At 42.4% G+C, this 22,728-nt stretch overlaps 1 protein-coding gene across 5 annotated transcripts in view; it reads left to right on the top strand.

The window, feature by feature from the left end:
• The window catches only part of FKBP5 (FKBP prolyl isomerase 5), a 52,185-nt gene extending 29,664 nt beyond the window's left edge, over positions 1–22,521 (top strand). For 3 of the 5 annotated variants that reach the window (XM_074935817.1, XM_074935818.1, XM_074935816.1), the window contains exons 7-12: positions 8,562–8,718; positions 9,927–10,017; positions 11,380–11,463; positions 13,525–13,710; positions 16,712–16,951; positions 18,239–22,517. In XM_074935817.1, the coding sequence (XP_074791918.1) occupies positions 8,562–8,718; positions 9,927–10,017; positions 11,380–11,463; positions 13,525–13,710; positions 16,712–16,951; positions 18,239–18,325 (845 nt within the window). In that variant the 3' untranslated portion in view covers positions 18,326–22,517. Of the gene's footprint in view, positions 1–8,561; positions 8,719–9,926; positions 10,018–11,379; positions 11,464–13,524; positions 13,711–16,711; positions 16,952–18,238 lie in introns of all 5 variants that reach the window. The other 2 variants (XM_074935819.1, XM_074935820.1) reach the window with 2 other exon arrangements.
• Positions 22,522–22,728: the final 207 nt, after the last annotated feature.

The raw sequence follows: 22,728 nt of genomic DNA, 5'->3' as shown, positions 1-22,728 counted from the left end.
CTTCCTTGGCCAATCCAGAGCCACTGGCTCATTAGGGTTTAATGGAAAGCAGCTAGGTGCTGATGAAATGACCACTGAGGTATAACTCAGGCTTTTTTCTCTCTGAGTCACCCTGGTCCTCATTTTGTCCAAGGCCCCCTCTGGCTTTGATAAACAAACCAATACTAAATTGTGCAACCAGTTCTCCTTAGCTTGATGTGGAAACTTTGAAGAAAATTCGGCATGTACGGTATGAGAGTTCTGTCCTCTTGGTTGTCTTCCTTTATTCATTAATTTTTTTTTGAAGATTTTCCATTCTTGTGTTGCGGTCTGAAAGCCGCTGTAATGCAGTAGGGGACCATGTGTGGGCTGCTTTGTATATCCAAACTCTGGATTTTCTTGTGTATATGTGCTTAAAATCACCGCCTCAATTTAGCTACTACTGTAGCTTTTACTTGAGTCCAGTATCTATTAAATGTTACAGGCATGCATGTCTTGGCCTAAACTAGGTAGCTTCCTATTTTCATAGTCCCTTACAATGTTTGGGTTGCATCTATAATACAATTAAGGCTTTTCTTTCCCTCTCCCTGTGGCCAGAATACTACTGCTACCTTTGGATGGCTACTACCTGGTAGGCATAGATTAATGAGAAGGGTCTACTGAAGTCAGTACTGTTCTATGGGTTTAATTGAAGTCCTAATCTGGCCCAAAAGCAGTGATCTAAAATCCCATTCAGATTTCTTATAGCACTCTTTCCATCAATATGATGGAGTAATTATAGCTTCTCTTCTAAAGCAGCTATTTGATGTGGAGTGGAAGGATGAAGGAAGCCAAGTTTAAAGAGTACAATTGAACCATAGAATTAGAGAGAAATGGAAGCCTTGGCCATTTGAATGCCTAAATTGTACATTTAGGATTAGCTGGTCCCCCTTCTCCCTATATCAGAGCTTCTGTACGGTATGAGTTTATGAATCTTTTTGGGAGGGGAGAAATTGATCTGAATTGTGTCATTCAACTTGTTAAGCCTATTAATTTAAATGTCTAGTCCTTTAGCGGGACTGATTTTAGAGAGAACTCCTTTGGACTCTAATTTCACTCTGCCTATGGAATGTTTTGGGTCGTGGTTATGTGTACTGAGACAAGTTTTGTGTAAAGTTTCAAGCTTGCTTTATTGTACCTAGAGGCCAAGTTAAAAAAAATAAATCAAAGTAGATACCAGTTTAATAGTCCTGACTGCTGCATTCCTTTTTATTGCTTATTTTTTGGTTTCATTTAAACATCAAAACCCATTATGCTTTTGTGTGCTCAGGAAGTTTGTAACGAGACACACAATTATCTTTATTACGCCACAAAGTAACAAATAGAACAAAGCACTGTTCTTATTTAGAGCACAAATAATTTGTTTTTAATCGCTACGAAGTGGTTTGATTTGTCAGAAAGAGGAAAACATATCAATTTAATCTGCAATTTGGCTCTTCCTTAAGCATAGATTCTAGGGCCAGAAGGGACCATGGTGATGATCTAGTCTGACGTCCTGCATAACACAGACCATAGAACGTCCCGAAATAATCCCTAGAGCAGATCCTTTAGAAAAATATACAATCTTGATTTAAAACATCCTGATATAGCAGTTCTTTAAAGACACTCCCTCAGAGTGGTGTTAATAGTGGGCCTTTCTCATGGCACATGATTATAAATCCTCCTTTAATTTTTTTTTAACTATTTAAAAAGTACACTTTCTTCTTAGCTTATTGCATTAATTTGGACACAGGCATAGTCAGGATAGTGGAGATTAATGCCTTCTGAGGCAGTTTTGCATAACACATGCAGCCTGTGCAAGGCAGAGGTCAAGAACTGTTTACTAATCCTATTCCCAAAAGTTGCACTGTGCTAGCAGTTTGGTTCCGAGCAAGTTACCAATGTGGCCTTCAGTTTCATTCTGATCTAACGAGCTGCCCAGGGCCTGGGTTTCCTTAAATGTGCTTTAAGGACGGGGCACATTTCAGACCTGGCAGCCTCTTAAAAAAAGTATTTTTGTTTCTACCATGCTGTCTGTCTCTCTCTCTCTTTCTCTGAGTGTCCCATTCTAGACTCCATGTCCGGCACAAGGTGGTAGGCTCAGACACAGGTAGTGGGATTAGGATGGCACAAAACCAGAGGAATAGCAATGATCTGTCGTCATAATCTATTTTCAACCAGACAGCAGCCACATTTTCACTCTTAAAATATTTCCATTGAGTTCTAGTAAAAACCCAGTGTTAACTCAGAAACTAGTACAAAGGTACCTGCCATCACTGCTATAATTAGACTGGAGGAAAACGTGCTTTTACCAGAACTGACATCTCTGGGTTGGATTTTCAAAGCAATGTTATTAGCTTGAGTTAGAGGGCATAATTCAGAGTCCCACTTCCTAAGACACAGCCTAGAGTAGAATTTTTGCATTCTAGCTTTTGTTACAGCCTTTTTTCTGTTTTAATAGGAGTACAAATTGCAGTCAGCACATCAGGTTCATGTGCCAGCCACATTCAGAACACAGCGTTCTGTGCTCTTCAAAACAAAATCGCTCTAGGCACTGAGAGAACAATAAGTCAGCGCTGCAGCTGAAGTGATGTGCTGCAGCCGGGCTGGGGTTTCTTGCTGTGTTCTCCAAGTGTAACTGTATCCAAACGAGCTGCTTTAGATACCTCTTAAATGCACTTGGAAAAACAGAACAGGAGAGTTTCCTGTTGCCGTTATATTTCCATATAATTAAAACGGAATAAAATTACTGTGCTTGAATTCGTAGCAAGTCTGTGAAAGGCCAGCTGGAAGCTTCATGCCATCCTGTATGTTCTATTCTTAAAGCTTGCACCTTAGATCACTGTCTTCGCATGCTGGCAGAGGCTGGCAACAGATTAACTGTGAATGCCATACTGCTAGAACCAGGGCTCTTACATCAAACTCACAGAATTATTCTGGTGAAAACAAGGATTTGGGAAACTGGGAGCGCTTGTTTCAATGAGCCCTCTTTTCCCCCTTAAGGCAGCATGGAATTGGAGTAGCAAGGAGCTCCCTCTCCAGCTCAGTCTCTTGGCTTATTCCCGATAGTGATTCCTGCTGGTTTCAATGATTATAATAACCTGGATAGCCCCATTATTGTGCTTGGTGTTTACAGGCAATAGCTGGCCAGATCTCTGCGCCAAAGCAAAGGAGGAGGGAGGCTTTACGTGGTATGTAAGGTTATCAGGTTACTTGTTTTCAAAATGTACGCTGAGAATTGCTGTGGGAGTGTGTTAGGTGCACTGTTTTTTGTTAAAGCAGAAAACCAAGGTGACTTGACGGTAATGGAAGAGTGTAGGTCAGGAGTCACCGAGCTTTCGGCAAGGGCTGGCTGGGATAACAAGGATTCCTTTTCACGAAAAATGGAGGTTTCTAAATCTGTTTGTGTTCCCCCACAGACCTTTTGAACCCTTTTGCAAAAAAAGGCGTGGGGGGAGGGGGCAGATTTGGAGCTAGGGCTTGAACCTGGGTTTCCCACATGCAAGGAGAGTGCTCTAACCACTGGGCAGTTGGCTATTCTGAGGGGCGGTGTTCCCATCTGTCTCTTGCGCTCTCATTTTTGGACCCGAGAAACCTTCCTAACTAAAGTTTCGTTAGAATTGATACGTGTGCGCAAAGAGTTTCAGTTTCAAGGAATTGGTATTTTCCCACAGAAACATTTCATCAAAAACTTCCTGACCAGCTCTCCTCTCTCCAATGGGTGCCCTTTCATATCATTCATATAGGGGCCCTCGTGCAGCAGTGGGATAAGCCAAAAATCTGTGATTTCCTGTAGCTCTGTCTTGTGGTGTAGGGAACTGTGATGTTTAGTGGATCGCTCCGACCAACGAGGAGTTCTGTCAATGCCTGTCCGGTAACTGTGGGTGCCTTTATGCTGTGCAGCGTTGGTTCAAGGCCCTCACATTGGCAGCCTTCCCACAAGCGAAAGGTCTCACCCTAGCTTCTACCAGCCTAGTTACTCTTTGCAGGGTGATACCTGCAGCCCATCCAGTCCCGAGTCCCCCCAAATCTGTCCTTCCAGGGTTCTTAAGTACGAGACACTTGGACTTTTTCTCTTTGCTTTGTCACCCCCTGTCCCCTGCCCCCAGGCATGAAACCAGCCACCCTGACACCAGCTTCTTTTAGGATGTGTGCTCCACACAGTTTGCACACCAGAGACCTGATTGGGTAAAAATAAACAAAAAGTTTAGTTAATAAAAAACCCCCAGATTGAAAAATGAAATTGTCAGGGAAGAAAATAAACTGAAAGACACAACCTTAGGCTTTACACTTCCATATTAAATAAAATCCCTTTTCAAATGCAAGTTTCCTGTTGCTTGGGAGCTGTTTCCCAGCGTACCCCTTGACCTGGATGCCAAACCTCAGACACAAGCCTGCTTTTTAAAAGGCTTTTTTTCTCTCTGTCCATGGTGTTTTCATGTTTATTCAGAGCGAAGGAAATTCCCTCTTGACTTGATAGCTGAGGATGTCTCAGTGTCTTCCGGTTAACTCCTAATGGTCCACCATTGTCCTTTCCTAGGCTGCACAATCAGCCATTTCTTGGAACTGGGTAGTGTAAACGCCTGGTTTGGGAGGTGCCCCTCCCCGCTTAACTGCTCCCAGCCCTGCTGCGAGGGGTAGCGAAATGTTGCAACACAGAGTATGTGCAGGATTTTGTATATACACAAATACCTACGTTCATAACCACAGTCTGTATACGTATCTCATAGTGACCCCCCAGTTCAGAACACGGCAAGTATTCATAAAATACAGCTTGCAGTCAGTTGGTTCAGCTGTTCGTTTTGGGGAAGGTTCAACCTTACGTTCTCCCCTTGGAGTCTCTTGACCCTGATCGTCATAGGATCTCTGTTACCAATTGCACGAAACTTGTCACGCTGTGCTTTCTAGTTCAGTGAGTGGCCAGCCACGCACTGGCCTGCTCTTCTAGTTCTTAGCTACAGATGACCGATGCAAGACGTGTCCCGAGGCTGTTGGGCAACTCCAGAGCGTCATCACAATCCCTGTCCTTCTCTGCAGTATTCCAGGTGCAGCATCAGTGCTAAGATGTGGCTTTGGTAAGCTGATAAAGATGCATATATCTCTCTCTAGTGATTGCATTTTGTAAAAGTTCCAAACACCTCTAACTGTGACTAAATGGAAACTGGATTAGTCTTCCATGTTGTGGGCTGGAATTTCCCAAAACCACACAACCGTGCAGATGCAGCGATAGCGCCAAGAAGAATGGCAGGTTCACCCAGTGCTCAAAGACGGATCTGTCTCATCAGAAGGCTGTTTAACTGCTGTGTGCTGAACTGGGGTGGTTCGTGCCAGGCAGAGGGCACAAAGCAAGATAACCTCTGCATGACAGAGGTTTGCCAGCTCTCTACAAGAGAGCTCAGTAGCTCTTCCTGTGTGTCATTATGTTACTCCTATTTGTCTGTTTTATCAACCTCTGACACTGAAATGGATTCTCCTTCAGGTTGTCCTGGAGAGCATTTTAGTTTGATATTTTCTCTCTGTTCATTACCACTTGTAGTAACTTTCCTTGTGGATTATATTTTCTAAATGGACAACCTACTCTAAATTCTCAATTACTGAGGGACCATCTTCACTCATTGCTGTATTTGCATTCCACAACCAACTCTCTGTATAACATTTCCTGAGGGATGTACCCGAATATTTGGATGCTAATATCTAAACTGTATTCTTAAATTTATTCACCTAAATTTGGGTCATTTCTGATTATGCACTATATGTATCTTATGACTTTAAAAACAAACTTTGTATTTGTGGATAATCTAAGCACTATACTCAGATCTACGGACACTCTTTTCTTAACCTGTGTACTATATAATTTTTTAACATTAGCTTTAATAAAATGTATAAATCTGTTAGCCCTTATGGGAAACATCTGAGCTGGTGCAGCAGCACCTGTGGAAAATGCCTGCAGAGTGTGGTGCTGATTTAGGATCACGAGAAATATGTGAATAGAACCAGAGAATTTTAAAGATTGGGTAGACCCATGGAATAGACACGGTTGGTCAGAAGTTGGGTAAAGAAACTTTTCTAACCTGTTTAAAGATCAAAACTAACTTTAACTGGCTCACTCTCCCATGGTACCAGTATATTCCAGTTAGGCATTATGTTTCTCAGTTTTCTATATAAAACAACGTTCCTAGAAAGTTAACTTTTAATAGATGTGATGGTGACTGATCAATTAAACAAAAATAATTAATTATATCCATCTTTGCAGACAGCTTATCCTAAGTGCAAAAAAAAAAAAAAAGGCCACGCTGGGAAAAGCATCTGGATAGACAAATTATCCCAGAGGAATGGGATTTGCTCTCAGAAAGGGGACAATCAACCTCAGTCTGTAGCATGATAAAATAACATTTTTTTCAGCTTCTGTTTCAGTGGCTTCTCACACCACTCAGCTTAAAAATATATGTGTGACTGAATGGGGATAAGCGTGGGGGGAAATTGTGGTGAGAGAAGAGATTCTATGACTATATGGCAGCCGTGTCTAGTCATTAGAGCATTGGGATGGTTTGTAATTTGGGTATTTATTACCAAACCTCCCGGGGCTTCCTAGCCAAAAATGGTCCCATGAAAGGAAATGAAGAATTACTCTTTCATCTGCTGGGAGCTGCTAGGCTACTGATAGCCTCTCACTGGAAAAAGGAAATTAGTCCAGCTGTAAAGGAAAGGCTAAAAAAATGGGGGGTGATTATGGAAAAATTAACGCACACATTACATATCCCTCCCCCCTCCCCCAAATAGCAGTACACCTGTCCAACTTCTTTGAACTTAAACATTTGTTAGACACGCCTGATTTGTTAAATGTGTGTGATCAGAGATTTCAGTGGACTTAATAAAATGATCAGAAACCGCATGTAGTGGGTCATGTGAAGATGCTTACACCCTATGTACCTTATGGGACACCCTACGCCTATTGGATAGAGACACCTGATGGTTACATTCATGTATGTTTCTCCGCACAGAAGCTCAGTGTTGTAATGATGATTGTTTTGTCTGATGTTTACCGGTCAAGGATTTATAAACCTGTTAAAACTGCCTAAATCAATAGTTTTTCAAAAGTGAATAGCTGAGCACCAGTTAGCACTGAACAGGAATTATACCTGGGTCTACAGGCTGTAAGTCAGTTTCCTTACTCAGGCCAGGGTCCTGTTGACTTCAGTAGAACTCGTATCTGACTAAGGATGGTGGGATCAGACCATGGGCAGGCTGCCTATTGAAATTCTCTCGAGGAGAGGTATTAAAGGAAAACACACCTTCAGTTACTTTCCCATTGCCTTGCTTTGCAGTTCTTCTGGGCAGGGGAGAGGGGAATGTTGAACCTCCTCACCACCAGAAATGTGGGCCACATGGTCAGTAGCTGGCTAGATTTTACATAAGCAGGGAGGAGCTGAACTTTCCAAAACCCAAGGAAAGCGAACGGCCATGTTGCATATCTCAGTGCAGGGTGTGTACTACATGAAGACAGAACAGGAATATATCCCTGAACAGTTCTAAAGCACCCCTCGCTGTAGTGACTAGGCACAATAGTATGAATACACTTCTCATTGTTGAGAATCTGCAAGTTGAAACCCAGTCTAAACTAATGACAAGTTTCAGAGTAGCAGCCGTGTTAGTCTATATCCCCAAAAAGAAAAGGAGGACTTGTGGCACCTTAGAGACTAACCAATTTATTTGAGCATAAGCTTTCGTGAGCTGTAGCTCACGAAAGCTTATGCTCAAATAAATTGGTTAGTCTCTAAGGTGCCACAAGTCCTCCTTTTCTTTTAGTCTAAACCAATGTGGTTCTTGGAGTCTCCAGGCTTTACAATTCTTAGTAACTTTTATTTGAACTTACAGGAGATATTGTGGGTGTTGGTACCACTTTGAGAGCATAGAGCACGTGAATCTTAAACAAGCAGGGAGTTCATGCTTTTTCCATAGTCTACAGATTCAGCCTGTCACATTTTGTTCAGCTATGGGTTAGGGACAGCTTTCCCCCCCCAAATGTTAAAGATATTTTCACAAGAAATGATTTTCAACTTTATATTGCAAAAGAACGAAAACACTTCTTTTCCCAGACTGTAGTGAAATTTACACAAAATCACTGACCACTAATAGGCACTCCCTTGTCTTAAGTGGCCTCTTTAAGTAATCACCAAGATTTTTAGCAGCATTGTGGTAACTGTTTGAGAGACTGCCCTGGGGAGTAGGCAGCAAACTTTTAAAGACAACTTGGTGGTTGCTTACAAGAGGTTTCACTTTATGTATAAACAAACATGGATGCTATAGACAGGATTCTTCTTACCTGTTGCCAGAAGCTGCGTACTGTTGTCACCTGAGACTGTATTTGTCTCTGTCTCAAAATAGAGCTGGGTTATTCCCTGAAGATTAAAAAATGTTAATCTTGTACTTTAAGCCCTTAAGGGCAGGGGACAGTGATCGAAAAATAAAGTCTTTAATTGTGCAACTCTGTCGGCCCAGTGAAACTTTTCTGGCAATTTTGTGTGCCTTCCTTGCATCTCTTACTCTGTTTTGTTTCCCTGCAGTCCACCTGGAAGGATTTTGTAGTGGCAGAATATTTGACTGCAGAGATGTGACGTTCGTTGTTGGAGAAGGGGAAGACCATGACATTCCAATTGGAATTGACAAAGCTCTAGAGAAAATGCAGAGAGAAGAATACTGTATCTTGTACCTTGGACCACGGTAAGAAACTCTTTTTGCTTTGGGTGAGCAGTATCTGTCTGAGCATCTTGCAGATAATCTCAGTAGCAGACTGTTACTGAAAAGGATATGTTTCTTTCATAGGATCTTCTTTACAAATGCCCACCCCTACGATCTCCTAGGAGCCACCAAACCTGTAAACTGATAATTTCAGTTTCTGGAAAGTTTGACAAGAGCATTGTTGTACCTGTGTGAAACTCTGTCTGTCTGAATAGATAATCACATCTAATTTGGCTTTGTTCATAGTATTCATACAAGCTGTCACAAACGCAGGATTAAGGAGAGTTGAGTTGTGAGCGAGCGCTCTTGTTCAGATATTTGTATCTGAACTGTTAAAGGAAATACACCCATCACTATCAGTGCAATCCACAGCTTGTTTTTGTGCAGCCTTATAGCTTCCGCATATTACATAGACCAAAATCACATGCATGGTGGTTGACTATAGGAATATCCACATGCACCCAAAGCATCCTATGATCTAGCATACCTTCATTTTGCTCTTATGGAATAAAATCATCCTATCCTGACATGTTTAAACGCTGGGAGAGGGTTGGAATGGCATCCAGTTACTGAGATAAATTTAGGCCAAAATGACAATCTCTGGTTTGCAGGGTCAGGTGCCTACATATGGATTTAGGTGTTTAACTTTAAGTAGCCTGCCTTTCAGAGGCACAGGAAAAAGAGCACTGCCCTTGAAGGGTGATACTAAAAGAAAATGGAAATATACAATTAATTGAAGAAACAGCAGAGCTGAGTACAGTAGAATCCTAGAATATCAGAGTTGGAAGGGGACCTCAGGAGGCATCTAGTCCAACCCGCTGCTCAAAGCAGGACCAATCCCCAATTTTTGCCCCAGATCCCTAAATGGCCCCCTCAAGGATTGAACTCACAACCCTGGGTTTAGCAGGCCAATCCTCAAACCACTGAGCTATCCCTCCCCCCCAGTATGGGTGATGCATCCCATCTGAATGCCAGGGGAATAGTATTGAATGCAGTCCTGTTTCTAAAAACAACATTGCCACTGACAAGAAACTTGGCACGGTTTCCTATTCAATGTCTGGCTTGTCTCTAGGGTTTGGTGTGTAGCTCCCCTCTTGTACCTCCATGTGTGCATGAATAATAGAATATTGAATGAAGTGCCTGATCACACACCCTTTCCTCTGACGCTTTATTTTTATGCTGTGTTTCAGATATGGGTTTGGCGAGGCAGGGAAGCCTAAATTTGGCATCGAGGCAAATGCTGAGCTTGTGTATGAAGTTACACTTAAAAGCTTTGAAAAGGTGAGAATAGAATTTCTCTCAAAACACAAACACACACACACTTTCAAAAACTACTGGAAGCTGTTCTGCATTAAAAGCGTTTAACGCTGTGTCTTTGGTGTGGCTGTAACGCAGCCCTGGTAAAGCAGTTACAGCAACAAAGATCTCGGTGTTCTTAATTTGTTCTCCTATGTTGGTTTGTTTTATTTTTTTGGATGCATTTCAAGACTTGTTCCTTTATTTGTTCCTAGGCCTCTACTCTTTGTACTTCTTTTTATTTTTTTTTTAACTGGGCTGCAGACAAAAAAATTCATGTCCTGCCAAACTGCTCTGAAAGGAGGGCAGGGCTGGGCTGCTGAACAGGCTGCGCCCTCTTTGGGAGGCCGGAAAATGTGCCCGTGTTTGTACAGTGCTAATGAAGAACAAGATGTACATGGGGTGGAGCAGATGCTGCCAGGCTCTGTCCTGGGGCATGTTTGTGGGAGGTAGGCATTTGTGCCTGGCTTCCCTCCCCCATCTCTTAACAGGGGAGAGGACAGAATTTCCCTTCTCCCTGTGGAGACACTTTACCCACCCCTCCGATGCTGGCTGGTATGTTGTTTTGAATGGGGTTTTGGAGCACATGGGGTTCGAATGGACCAGTCTTGTTAAACAAGTGTCCTCTTACCTGATCGTAGCCACAGAATGGCTTTCTTTAACACACAGCACTGACGAACCCAGCCAGTCAAGGAGAAATCCTAGACAGCTCTGTCCACTTGATGTGAAGGACTTGAGTCTCAGGTTACAGAACTGACCACTCATTTTGACTTTATTGCCTTTTTAATTCCTAAAGCTGAATGTATCTGGTGGACAGATAAAGGATTTATTTATGACTATAGACCCATACTTGCTTTTGTGATCCACTCCTCCCAGCTGCCTCCAGTGGGCAAAGTGGCTTCCTCCTGACACCAGAGAACAAACTCCTTCAGATAATGAGTGAGCATTGGCATGGCAAAGAATTGGTAATAGCAGTGTGGCTTGGAGTCAGCATGTCTTGAAATCTGGGTTTCTAGAAGTCAGTTTCTGTTGTTGGGATAAGGAGAGACGAGGTGGGTGAGGTGATGCCTTTTGTTTTATTCTGTTGGTAAAAGACAAGTTTTCAAGCTACACAGAGATCTTCAGGTCCCCTACGTAGATTGAAAGATTGTCTATTTCATCATCAGAAGTTGGTCCAATAAAAGATATTACCTCAGCCACCTCGTCTATCTAGTATCTTGGGACCAACACGGCTACAACAACAAGACAAACAAGTTGGGATAAGGTGCCGCCCTAGAAGTCAGGAACTCCAGCTGATATTGTTTCCTGTCTCATCTTCTAACAGTTGTTATAAATGTTTGCACACAGGCCAAAGAATCCTGGGAGATGGACACCAAAGAGAAACTTGAGCAGGCTGCCATTGTCAAAGAGAAAGGGACAGTGTATTTCAAGGTTTGTAAAGACTTAGTAGAAACTGGGTCGCCAAGAAATGAAACTGGGATTCCAGTCTAACATTTTCTTAAATTGCTGGTGGACCCTTCAGAGAAACATTTGAAGGGCTTGTCAACATGGGAAGTTAATGTGCAGCAAGCTGGAGTTTGACTTTACAGTGCACGAGCTACTGTGCACTAAACCCCATCTGGGCGCACACTCATAGCACACTGAAGGTGCCTTTGTGTGCTTTAGCTTAATTGCCCGAGGGCGCTTTTAATGTGCAGAGTGTTCACATGGGGAGTTCATGTGAAGTAGCTGGCATGCTGTAAATTCACACGTGAGCTTGCTGTGCATTAACTTCCCTGTGTAGACAAGCTCTAAAACATCATTGAACAGGCATAAAATGTCACAGTTTGTCCCTCCCAAACAGTTTTAGCCCTAGGCAAGGCAAATATTGCCCCTCTCCTGCCTACCCTCCTCTTCAAATGACCAATAGGTCTATTGCAAACTTGAGCTTCCCATCTTGGCGTAGCACAGAAGCCTGAGGAAGGAGCTGCAATGTAGGACAGCAGTTTGGTATTGGACTGTTCTTGCCTGATACGTGGCTCCTACTAAATAAGGAGGTATCGCTAAGAAAAGGTTTCTTCGTTTAACACTACTGTCTGCCTTTTTGGGCACTGTATGGAATAGCCTTATGACTTCCAAACTTCATACCGCTAATGCTTATTTACACAGTGCAAATTTAATACATGGAACTCATTGCCATAAGATATTACGGTCAAGAGTTTAGCAAGATTCAAAAAAAGGATTAGACATTTATATGACTCGTGAGAATATCCACATTTACATTATGCCAAATATAATTTATGGGGCTATAAACCCTCCTGCTTCAGGATATAAGCTCAACACTGAGAGGAATTGCCAAGAAAATTCCTGTATAGGTTAGTTATTCTAAACTGTCTGCTGTGTGGTTTCTCATCCCTTGCTCTGAAGCATCTGGTACTGGCCACTGTGCCATGCAGGATATTGGCTTTATCTGGCATGACCATTCTAATAGCTCCTAATAATAGAGAGCTTTATTGAAAGGAAGATACACACTGTCCATTTTGTAAGTAGAACGAAATTACTTGAATTCAGGGACGCATCAAAATATAGCTGACCTTGAAAATCAGATCGCTTCCATCAAGGTTACAGTGGGTTTGGAGAAGACGTTTTAGTCTCCAGACTTTGCTCTGTCGGGCGATATTAGCATCTTTTGTCTGTACAGTTAAGATTATTTGTTACAAGTCATGTTGTTTAAATGTAGTTGGCTGTTTTGATGGATTTGTATTTGTGTTAATGAAGATCTCTTATCATATCCTTGCCTTTCATATCATATCCTTGCCTTTCAGCCTTCCGCTTTCAGCTGTGAAGCTGTTTAATTTCTGAAACTGGATGAACACCATTGGTCCTTCTCCCCCTGTATTACAGCATGTTTCTGAATAAGCAGTTCTCTGTTCAGTCTCTCTCTCATGGGAACTATGGGACACCCATCTTTTGGGTCCCTGGAAACTGCCTTTTGTACTCTAGTTTTGCCTGTCCAGCAGGGGAAAGGGCATAATCTTTCTCTACTCCCACAGTGGGCATCCTATCAGGTGGTGATGGCTTGCAAGCATCCTGCCCTCCTAGCTTCAAGGGGAGTGTCTCCTTGGAACCCTGAAAAGAGAGAGATGGCCGTTGAAAGGGAAGGACAGGAGAGAAGCACTGTCTCCCACTTGGACCAGGCTAATGCTGAGTTCATTTCCTCAGGCAGGTGAAAGCCTAGGATGGTGGGATGTGTGGGCATTCCTCCTAGCACTCATGGGAGTGGGGAGTAGAAAACAGGACCTGATTTTGCAGAGGTGCTGAGCATTGCAGCTTCCATTAACTTTCACTGGAGTTGTGGGTGCACGGCACCTCTGAAAATCAACCCCCTTGTTTTTAATTTTAAAAGACTCAAGGTGGTTCAGATTGTTAAACTGTCTTAAAACTGTTCCAGAAGCACATCCGCTTCAGTTTGCCAAATAACAATCCTTTAGCCTTATCTTCCCTTCATCCCAGGAAGGCAAGTACATGCAGGCAGTGATTCAATATGGGAAGATTGTGTCCTGGTTAGAGATGGAGTATGGCTTATCAGAAAGGGAATCTAAAGAAGCTGAATCCTTCTTGCTGGCAGCCTTCCTCAACTTGGCCATGTGCTACCTGAAGCTGCGGGAGTATATCAAAGCTGTTGAGTGCTGCGATAAGGTAAAGGTACACCTGGCTAGAATAGGCTGTTTTTCTGTCCACTACCTCTCCTGTCTTTCTCCTCTTCCCTTATATTGAATTTCTCTACATTCCAGAGGCAACTTCCAAACTTCAGTGTAAGTTTAGTCTCCTCTCTGGTGGGCTGATACCTGAAACTTAAGGTTTTCTGAATGTTACTTTTTTGGAGGGGTAGATAAGTAGCACATTTTTATAAAGTTACGCACAGAGTGGTCTTGGACACATTACAACTCAAACAAAATTAAAAGCAACATAGAACAAAATTAGGGCTGGCATCAACAAGAATCTTCTCAATTAAAATGTGAATTAAGAGCAATTTTGGCTTCTCAAATATTCAGAAGTTGATTAGTGTTTAATTCCCAAACAACCTCAGTCCAAATAACTGCATTTTGTATCTGTCTTATTTATAATGTGCCAGCCTTCGTATGTTTAGGATGACCAGACTATCTTTGTAATCAGGAAAACAAGCAATTGAAACATTCTGTGGACTTGCAGTATTAATAACCTTATAGATTAACAAGTGTACTTCAAAATCCCAGTGCTGGGATTAAATAAGATTACTCTTGTATGTATTCTGCTCTTGAAACAGTATTCTGCTGCTAGTCATTTAACAGCGAAAGTTGAAAATAGTTACAGTAATCCATCCCTTTGTACAACATGCATACAAATCAACCTATTCGTATCAAAGTGCCTATATCTCTGGAAGGGTGCGAAGTAGAGCCGAACAAATCTTTCTTACTGAGCCTGGCTCTGTCTAGCAATGTTGTTACAGATCATTAAACTGAAGTTTTTTTAAAAGATGAAAAATGCTAGCAGAGTGTTGTGTTACTCCTGCTGTACCTGTTATAATGTGTCCTGTTCTAACGTACTTTTTCATCATGGCACTTGGACAGTATAGACTTGTTTTTGTAGAATCTCAGTATTTCTTGTGTGATGTTTGCTTTATGGATGGAGAAGTTAAAGTAACTTGAAACCAATCTGTTAAGTTTCAGGAACATACAAGCATCTGAACCAGGTCAATTTCAGATGTTTGATTATTTCTCTTGATCTGTGCTGCACATCTTGTTAACCCTCATGAGGGAATTTATGTGCACTTGTCCAGGGGAGTTTTGGTCCCAAAGATTTTAAAGAGACACAATTTCATTTTTACTAAGCTCCTTTGTAATGCTGGTATAATTTTATTTTGAACAGTGTCTTTCATGCAAACTTTGTTAAAATAAAATGCTTTACAGAATTCGTTCAGGAGATGAGTCATCCAAAGTAACTACCTGGTACAGATTGGTTGGATGGTGAAAAGCATTTCAGATGGGGATGTGTGGTCCACCCAATCTTCAGGTGTTCAAAATTTAGCCCTTTGCTCTTTTAAAAAAGAGTGTTTTTGTCTGAAATTTGGAGCCAGAGGGTATGACTTTTAGGGCCAGATCCTGCAGCTGGATCCATGTGGATAGACCACAGTGACTTCAGTGGGGTTCTACCCACGCACAGCTAATTTGAATCTAGCCCCTAGGTGCTGGCCTGTGCATCAGTGACATTCTTCAGCATACCAGCAGCCTTTTGGAATGTCAACATTGTCAGCAGACATGTAAGCATATTGGGCATGCAGGCAGCAATAAAGGAGTTTGTGTAAACTAGAAGCTAGAGTGTTGAAAGTTTTTGTCTTGTGCTAAGTTTTTAACTTAAACTTAACTTAGCTTAAACTTTGTCTAAGTTTTGTCTTAGACTTCTGTGGTTAGGACTCTTGCAGACTTGATTTGTAGGATAAGTTAGTCATTTGAACTGGAAAAAAATAAAGTTTAAACCTTTAAATATCAGCTTCTGCGTGTAATCATGAGTCATGGTACATTTGTTCAACAAAGCCTTTTTTAAATGAGTCTTACATTCTTTCCATGTACTAATAATGCAGTTACTCACAATTACCAATGGGCCAAATTCTGCCTTGGGTAGGCGTGTGTGTGTGTAATATATAATAATATGCAAGATAAAAATCTTGTCATAGGGAATTCTATTAGAGATACACAACTAAGTGTAAATCAACTGACGATCATTTTTAAAAAAAGAGAGAAAGTAATACAGCTGCCTCTAGAAGGTGCTTAACACAGTGAAACAAACTTGTGAAAAAACAAAGATGCTGCTAAGGATTAAACTTTAGTGGGTTCTGAGAGTGTCACTTTAATGTTGTCTGTAGGTGCTCCTCTAGGCTTGGGTTTGGTACTTAACCATGAATTCTTGCATTTGTGGGTTTGTCTCCCACTGACTATATTACTTTTTGGGGGGAGAGGGAGGTCCAATTATAATATTAATCAACTGCAGTATAAGTATATGGATTTTCAACCAATACTGGAGGCTGGTGCCATTTTGTGTAGGGCAATTTAGGAGCACTGTAGAGATTTCAAGCCTTTCCTGCCATTCCAATTTCATCATGCTTCATGAGGCTTTAAAACTTGCAGTGCCTCTGAAAGAGAGACAAATTCACATTAGCAGAGCGTTTAGGAACCAGCATTGCATAGGACTCCAGGGCAAGGAGCGCTCAACATTATTGAGGTATCTTACAGCAATGTCTCATTTTAGGGGGTTAGGTTTTGAGTTGTGGTGGAAGTATTTATCCCTTTAATCTGATCTTAGTTGGAGTAACTTCAGCGAAGTCAGTGAAGTTACACTGGTGTGAGATCAGAATCAAGCACTCCATCTTACCAAAGAGTAGCGTGCGACCAGGCTTTCCTTTGTTGTGCAACCTAACAGATAGCTAGGTAATGGAATTCTTCTTTGTGCCTTTTGGTGGCAGACTCTTCTGCACAAAAATACCCGATGACACCTGTGGCCATGTACGTCTTTTATAAATTGTGCCTGGTGCATATTTGCTAAAATCATTCCCTCCAGCGCAGTCCTTGCCTGTGTTAACTGGAGTACAGTAAAGGGAAACCCCAGGGTAACTAGCAAAGTTTAAGATGGCATCCAGCATTAATGTGGAAATATGTGTTCGCAGGCATTAGGACTGGATCAAGCCAACGAGAAGGGGTTGTATAGGAGAGGTGAAGCCAGACTACTAATGAATGAATTTGAATTGGCGAAATGTGACTTTCAAAAAGTACTGGAAGTAAACCCGCAGAACAAAGCTGCCAAGTCCCAGATCACAGTCTGCCAGAAGAAGATGAAGGAGCACAATGAGCGTGACCGGAGGATATATGCCAACATGTTCAAGAAGTTTGCAGAGAGAGATGCAAAGGTTTGTACTGTGTTGACACTTGGAGCGCATCCGTTATGACTTGATAGCTGACTCAAGTTAAGTGAACTTTGATGGAGAAAGGGACCAGATTAACAGAACTGCAGATTGTATTCTTCTAACGGAAGATAAGTCTATGGAAAGAGAGTCTTTGTATTTCTTGATGGTCCATTCTTGGTCTCTCTACAGCTGAGGCTGATATCACAGGTATCAGTTGTTGTTAAGGGTATTTGCAATGTGAACCTTTCCCAACTGGGAATGGGATTGGGACCAAGACTTAATTTTACGATTTCCATCTAGCAGCTGTTTGGTGGCATGCTCCTGGTCACTGCTGACCTCTGCTGGATTGAAGATGTCATTCAGTTCTATTGCTAGGCCTGAAATGTCTGATAGGAGTTGGTAGTGAAAATCCACTGGATATCAAGCATGTGTCTTGCAACATAAGACTCCATTCCCTCTATGTATAATATAAATGTCTTTCTTGCCACAACAGGCTGTGAAGTCGCCTAAACAAACAAGTACCTGATGCACACAGTACTCTAGCAGGAGGGAATACATGAGCTATGAAACCAATTTGTATAAATCCTTTACAGCCTTACCTTCAGAACTAGTGCCTGATAAAGAAAGAAAGAACCCTGCCAAATAATTAACTCTGCCAGACATTGCTACATAAGGATCAATTAATACTCAGGGCTATTAACTGTGACACAAAGAGGAAGTGAACTTAGCCAGTTGAGTTGCTCTCCCAGGAATAATGTTCTTCTGCTTCTATAGTGTTGGCCCAAGGTATCTGAGCATTGGCTATAGCGCCATCCATAACTCCACATAGTCTATCCTGAGGGGTTTTACCTTGTTTCCCTCTTCTACTCCCCCATGTCCCCAAACACCCACTTCGGTAACAGTCCTCAGTGATGGGACCAAATGTCCACAGAGGAGGGGTGAATGATACAACATCCTGTTCCTGTGAATTAGTTGAGAAAGTGCTAAGAGGTGAATCCAGTACCCTCTATAATGTACCTAATCTTGCTTAGCCAAGAGGAGTGGAGTGTAATCTGCATATGATGTACTAACTCTCCTAGCCAAGAAGGTACACGTTCCCAGTCTGTGCACGCTGTATGACTACCACTGCTACGCCGTTGGCAACCTGCGATTAGGAAGAGATTTCCTTTACCATGTGTTTGCAGGGATTGTCTGTCCTCACTAAAGCATGTGAGGACCCTTGGATTCCCTTTGTCTTGACTACTGCTTGTGTCTCAACTAACCGTGCGTGGTTTACTTGCTGTTGTGCAGGCCAGCAAAGCCGTGGGAGAGAACGAGGCGGAGAAAGCAACATGTGAAGAGGGGCTAAAAACTCCAGTGGCTGAAGGCAAAGTCTGAGGGGCACATCCGATGGAAGAGACGGTGGAAAGTTGATCCTTATGAACTTGGCCTGCGCCAAAACAGGTTTCTGCGGAACTCAGGACTCCACAGTGTTTATTGTAAAGCTTGTTACAGTTTGTGTGATCGTGGAAGCAAAATGCCTAACCCACAGCTTCACAAACAAAAATGTTTAAACAGCCCTTCTGCTGTGAGCATGGTCAGCAGCGGAGCAGAAGCAAAGGGACGGTGGGACCACTCCAAGTGGAACAAATATTTTTTAAAAAGAAAGGGGGAATGACAAAAAAAAGAAAAAAAAACCAACAAAACTTGGCACTAAGAGGGTTTACTGAGACGGCTCAAGTCCTGCTTATTTCAGCTCATGTCAATTTTCCATACAATATGCAGGGTCCTCTGAAATGAGTTAGAATGTAGGAGCTATCAGTTGTACAATTCAGTATTGCATTTGGTTGTACTGTAATAGCACAACTCGGGCCTATGATGTTGTTTAAAAACAAATTTGACTCAAGTGCTACCAAGTCAGGGCATCCTGCTGTACCTGCTAGAACAAAGTGAAAGGCAGCGTGCCATGGTTTGTGTGCTGCAGTGTTATGGACTTGAAAGCCAGAAGCAGAGAGGTTACCTTCTCCTGTAATTTCTTTCTTCTCTCTCACTCCAGTATAGACTTCAAATAGGTTTCTGTAGCACAGGGGACTGAACGATCTAGCTCTTCTGGTTACGTTCAGTGGTGATGAGCTCTTGGGGGTTGGTTTCTGTCGGGAGGTTTCTTGGATACGTTTCTGGGGATGTTACAATGTGGTGACAGGAACCGGCATTAAAGTACTGCATTTCATCATGACTTTCCCATTTCCTTTTCGGAAACTGTTACAATGGCACTCCCACTAGTGCTGCTTCAGTTACGTTTTTCATCACTTCCATTAGAACTCCTCTCTCTTCTTAGGGATTTATAATTTGGCTTTTAAAAAGTGTTTCATTCTGGGAGTTAATTTATTTACGTTTTTAAAAAAAAAATTGCACCACGTTTTAATGTTGGTGGTGTGCAAACGATTGTTTTCAGAAGCTGCTGTTTTCAAATGCTTAATTTACAACCTGCAAGTTAGTTTTTTTTAAATGGCGTTTACAGCTTATTAGGGGGTTGTGCAAAAAAAAAAAAAGGGCAGATGAAATATTGTGGTTCAAAACGGTTATTTGGTCTCTTGCTGCACATACGTGGTACCAGGAATCATAGCTTGCCAATGTATAGCTTTTATCCAGCACTCACTGGTGTTTTGGTGAGAGCTGTATTTGTTTATTAATAACCTACAAAGCACAGAAATACATTGTGACTTACAGATCTGACTGGGAATACACATTCTCAGCATACACTATTATGGCTCCTTTGAAACCTAGTACATACTTCTACCTTAAAGGGACACTGTCACTACCTTTTTAAAACAGCTTTTAAATTTTTATTTACTCTCCTTTGTTTGTAATACCCCCTTTTGAAGCTTGAAAATAAAACTTCTTTTCCTATCAGTTTTATTCTCCATTTAGCAAATACAGGATTTTATTTTGCTCTTTTTCCTTAATGCTGTAGAAACCAGCGGGCTCTCTCTCTTCACTTCTCAGTCTCTCGGCCTTGCATTGTGACATGGGGAATGTGCATGGTTGATGATGGAACCAATTTGAAAATCTACTTGATCCTAGTGATGAAATCCGTTCATTATGTAAAGGCACATGCTAATGCTGCCCTGGTGTACCCGTGCAAAGGTGCCATTGACTTTCATTGGCAGTTATGTACTTAAGGGCAGAATTTAGCCTCTCCTGTGGGCATAGTGGAGGGAGTTGGTTGCATTTAATTGTATTTCAGTGTGATCCCATCAAAACGGAAAGCAGGTTTAAAAAAACAACTTGGTAATGGATTTAAACAGTGTTAAATATATTTAGAACTTAGAGCCCAAACCCCACTTTATAGACATTTTAAAGTAGTCTGAATTTTTGTCCTGAACAGGAGAGCAGTGCCCCTTGAATGAATCAGCTGATATGCTAGAGGGTCCATCGGGAGGGAAGACTCAAATTCTTTACTTGCACTTGCCCTTTTTTATTACGACTGTATTTTAAAATATATAAATAAACCACCATGAAGCAAGACACTTAAATAATGGGAAGAACTCAACTTCAACCCACAAACCAGGGAAGATTAAAATCTGTCCTTGTCTTCTTTAAACCTTGCAGGGATTTGAGTGACTGTTCCATCTACTGTATGGTAGCTCCACAGTGAAGTAGATTCAATATAGCATTTGAGTCTGAACACTGAATGTCCTGCCTCTTGTGTCAATTTAGTCAGACCTTGTCATCTCATTTGAATGTATTTTTGGGAGGCTTTAATCATCAGTTTGCATGCTTTTGGACAGCAAAGGTGATCTGACCCGGTGGATGGGTGAGCAGTTTGGTGCTTGGAAAGCTTTCCTTGCCACTGTAAAAGGACTTCTGCTTCTACAGGGATCTGCAAACTAACTTCTAAAGTTCATGCATGCATTAAGTTGTATGGCTAAACGAGTGCCGAATGCAGTGTATCTGCAAGAGATGGGAAAGACAAACCATGTTTGGCTGAATGTAGATTTTGTCCTTGTCTGCATGTGCAATGTGCATGTGCAACTGACCTCAGTTTGCCTGTTGCACCACAGGAAAGGTTTCTAGTGTAGACAGGGCTTTGGAGACAAACTTTCTATCCAGCCAGGCAAGTGGTCCCTCCCCTCCCCACAATGCACAGTCTTTCCAGTATGCCTAACACCAACCTGGCGGTAAAGGTACCATCTTTTGGAGTGAGCGGGGAGGTAAGACTTCTTGTCCGTTCAGTACTGAATCTTGGATGAGACCAGTGTGCTTAAGTGACCATTTGTGATCCGGACTGGACGGACTGATTTCCTTGAGGGCCAAACAGTTATCTGTTATATATGTGCAACTGAGCCACTTTTCAACTGGGGACAGAGATGGAAGGTGCTGTATCTTATTGCCGTGGCCCTGGGACACCCAGCCCTAAATGCCGCACTTGTGTTCATACATATCACCAGTAGTTGGTTAAATGGGCTGTAGCTACAAGAATGAAGGTGACTCAGGTCACGTGGTCTCACATCACTTCTGTAATATGCACAAGATTCTCCCCATTCTCATCTAAATTCCCTTTCTAGGGTAACGGAGCCTCTTACTCAATCCACTTGCCCAATCCTCTGTCATAAACTGCTCCCCTAGTGTCCACCTTTGCTATCCAAAGCACTTTTCTCCCTGCCTGTCCCTTCTGTATCAATATTCCAGTCATGTGAATTATCCCACCAAGTCTGTGATGCCAGGTGTCATAATTGTGATTATTCACGAGCACATCTTCCTGTTGATTCCCCCATACTTCTTGCATTCGTATACAGACATCTAAGATGTTCATTAGATTCCCCTCTATAATCTCTTGTCTCTCCCTGCTATGATTACTCATGTTCCTCCCAGAATCTGACCCTTCACCCAGCTCTCCATGTGTTGGATTTACCTTCAGGCTTTTGTCTCCTGCCCCTCTTGAACCTTGTTTAAAGCCTGTCTCACGAGGTTACCCAGATACTCTTCCCCTTCCATGGTAGTGGACCCCATCTCTGCTGAGCATATGCTGCTTCATCTAGCCTGTCCCTGCTGCAGGCCATAAAGGGAGTAGAGAGCAAGAAGGGAGGAATTTAGTGTATCTGTAAGTGGTGGTGGTCTTCCTGTACCCCACTGCAAAGGCTGTGGGAGTCCAGACCCCATCACCTTAAAGGGAGAGCACAGACCAGATGAATTCAGCATCCTTTCTTCCTCTTCATTCAAACGCTGCCTGAAGCTGCAGTATCCTTCGAGCTCATCTGTTTCATCTGCTGGAGACTTCCCCAGCACTCAGCCTGGCCTCTGGATCCTCCATGCTACTGTAGGCTTGGTGCCTTGGGGAGAGGGGAGACACAGATATACAGCCACAAGTGACCACGTGGCTTCCTTGTTTTGATAACTGCAGTAGCCTCGAATGAAAAAATAAGGGCATCTGGATCTTTGAGTCCGAGGCAGGGTTAGCTCAGTGGTTTGAGCATTGGTCTGCTAAACCCAGAGTTGTGAGTTCAGTCCTTGAGGGGGCTATTTAGGGATCTGGGGCAAAAATTGGGGATTGGTCCTGCTTTGAGCAGGGGGTTGGACTAGATGACCTCCTGAGGTCCCTTCCAACCCTGATATTCTATGATTCTATGATTCCTCCGCCAGGGGGCTAGTGGGGCTGTATTTGTGGCAGATGCTCCTGGTTATTATAGTCCTGGGAGCCTGGTCAAAAGCATGTGTGTTCCTCTGTTTACATCATAATAAAGATGTAGCTGAAAGCAAAGCAAACCCTTTTCTCTTTATTTTGTGAAGCCAAAACTGCA

The sequence above is a fragment of the Natator depressus genome, chromosome 21 (genome assembly GCF_965152275.1).
Source record: "Natator depressus isolate rNatDep1 chromosome 21, rNatDep2.hap1, whole genome shotgun sequence".
NCBI classification, from domain to species: Eukaryota; Metazoa; Chordata; order Testudines; family Cheloniidae; genus Natator; species Natator depressus.
Note: the sequence above shows the minus strand (reverse complement) of the source record. Positions and strands in the feature narration are given on the sequence as shown.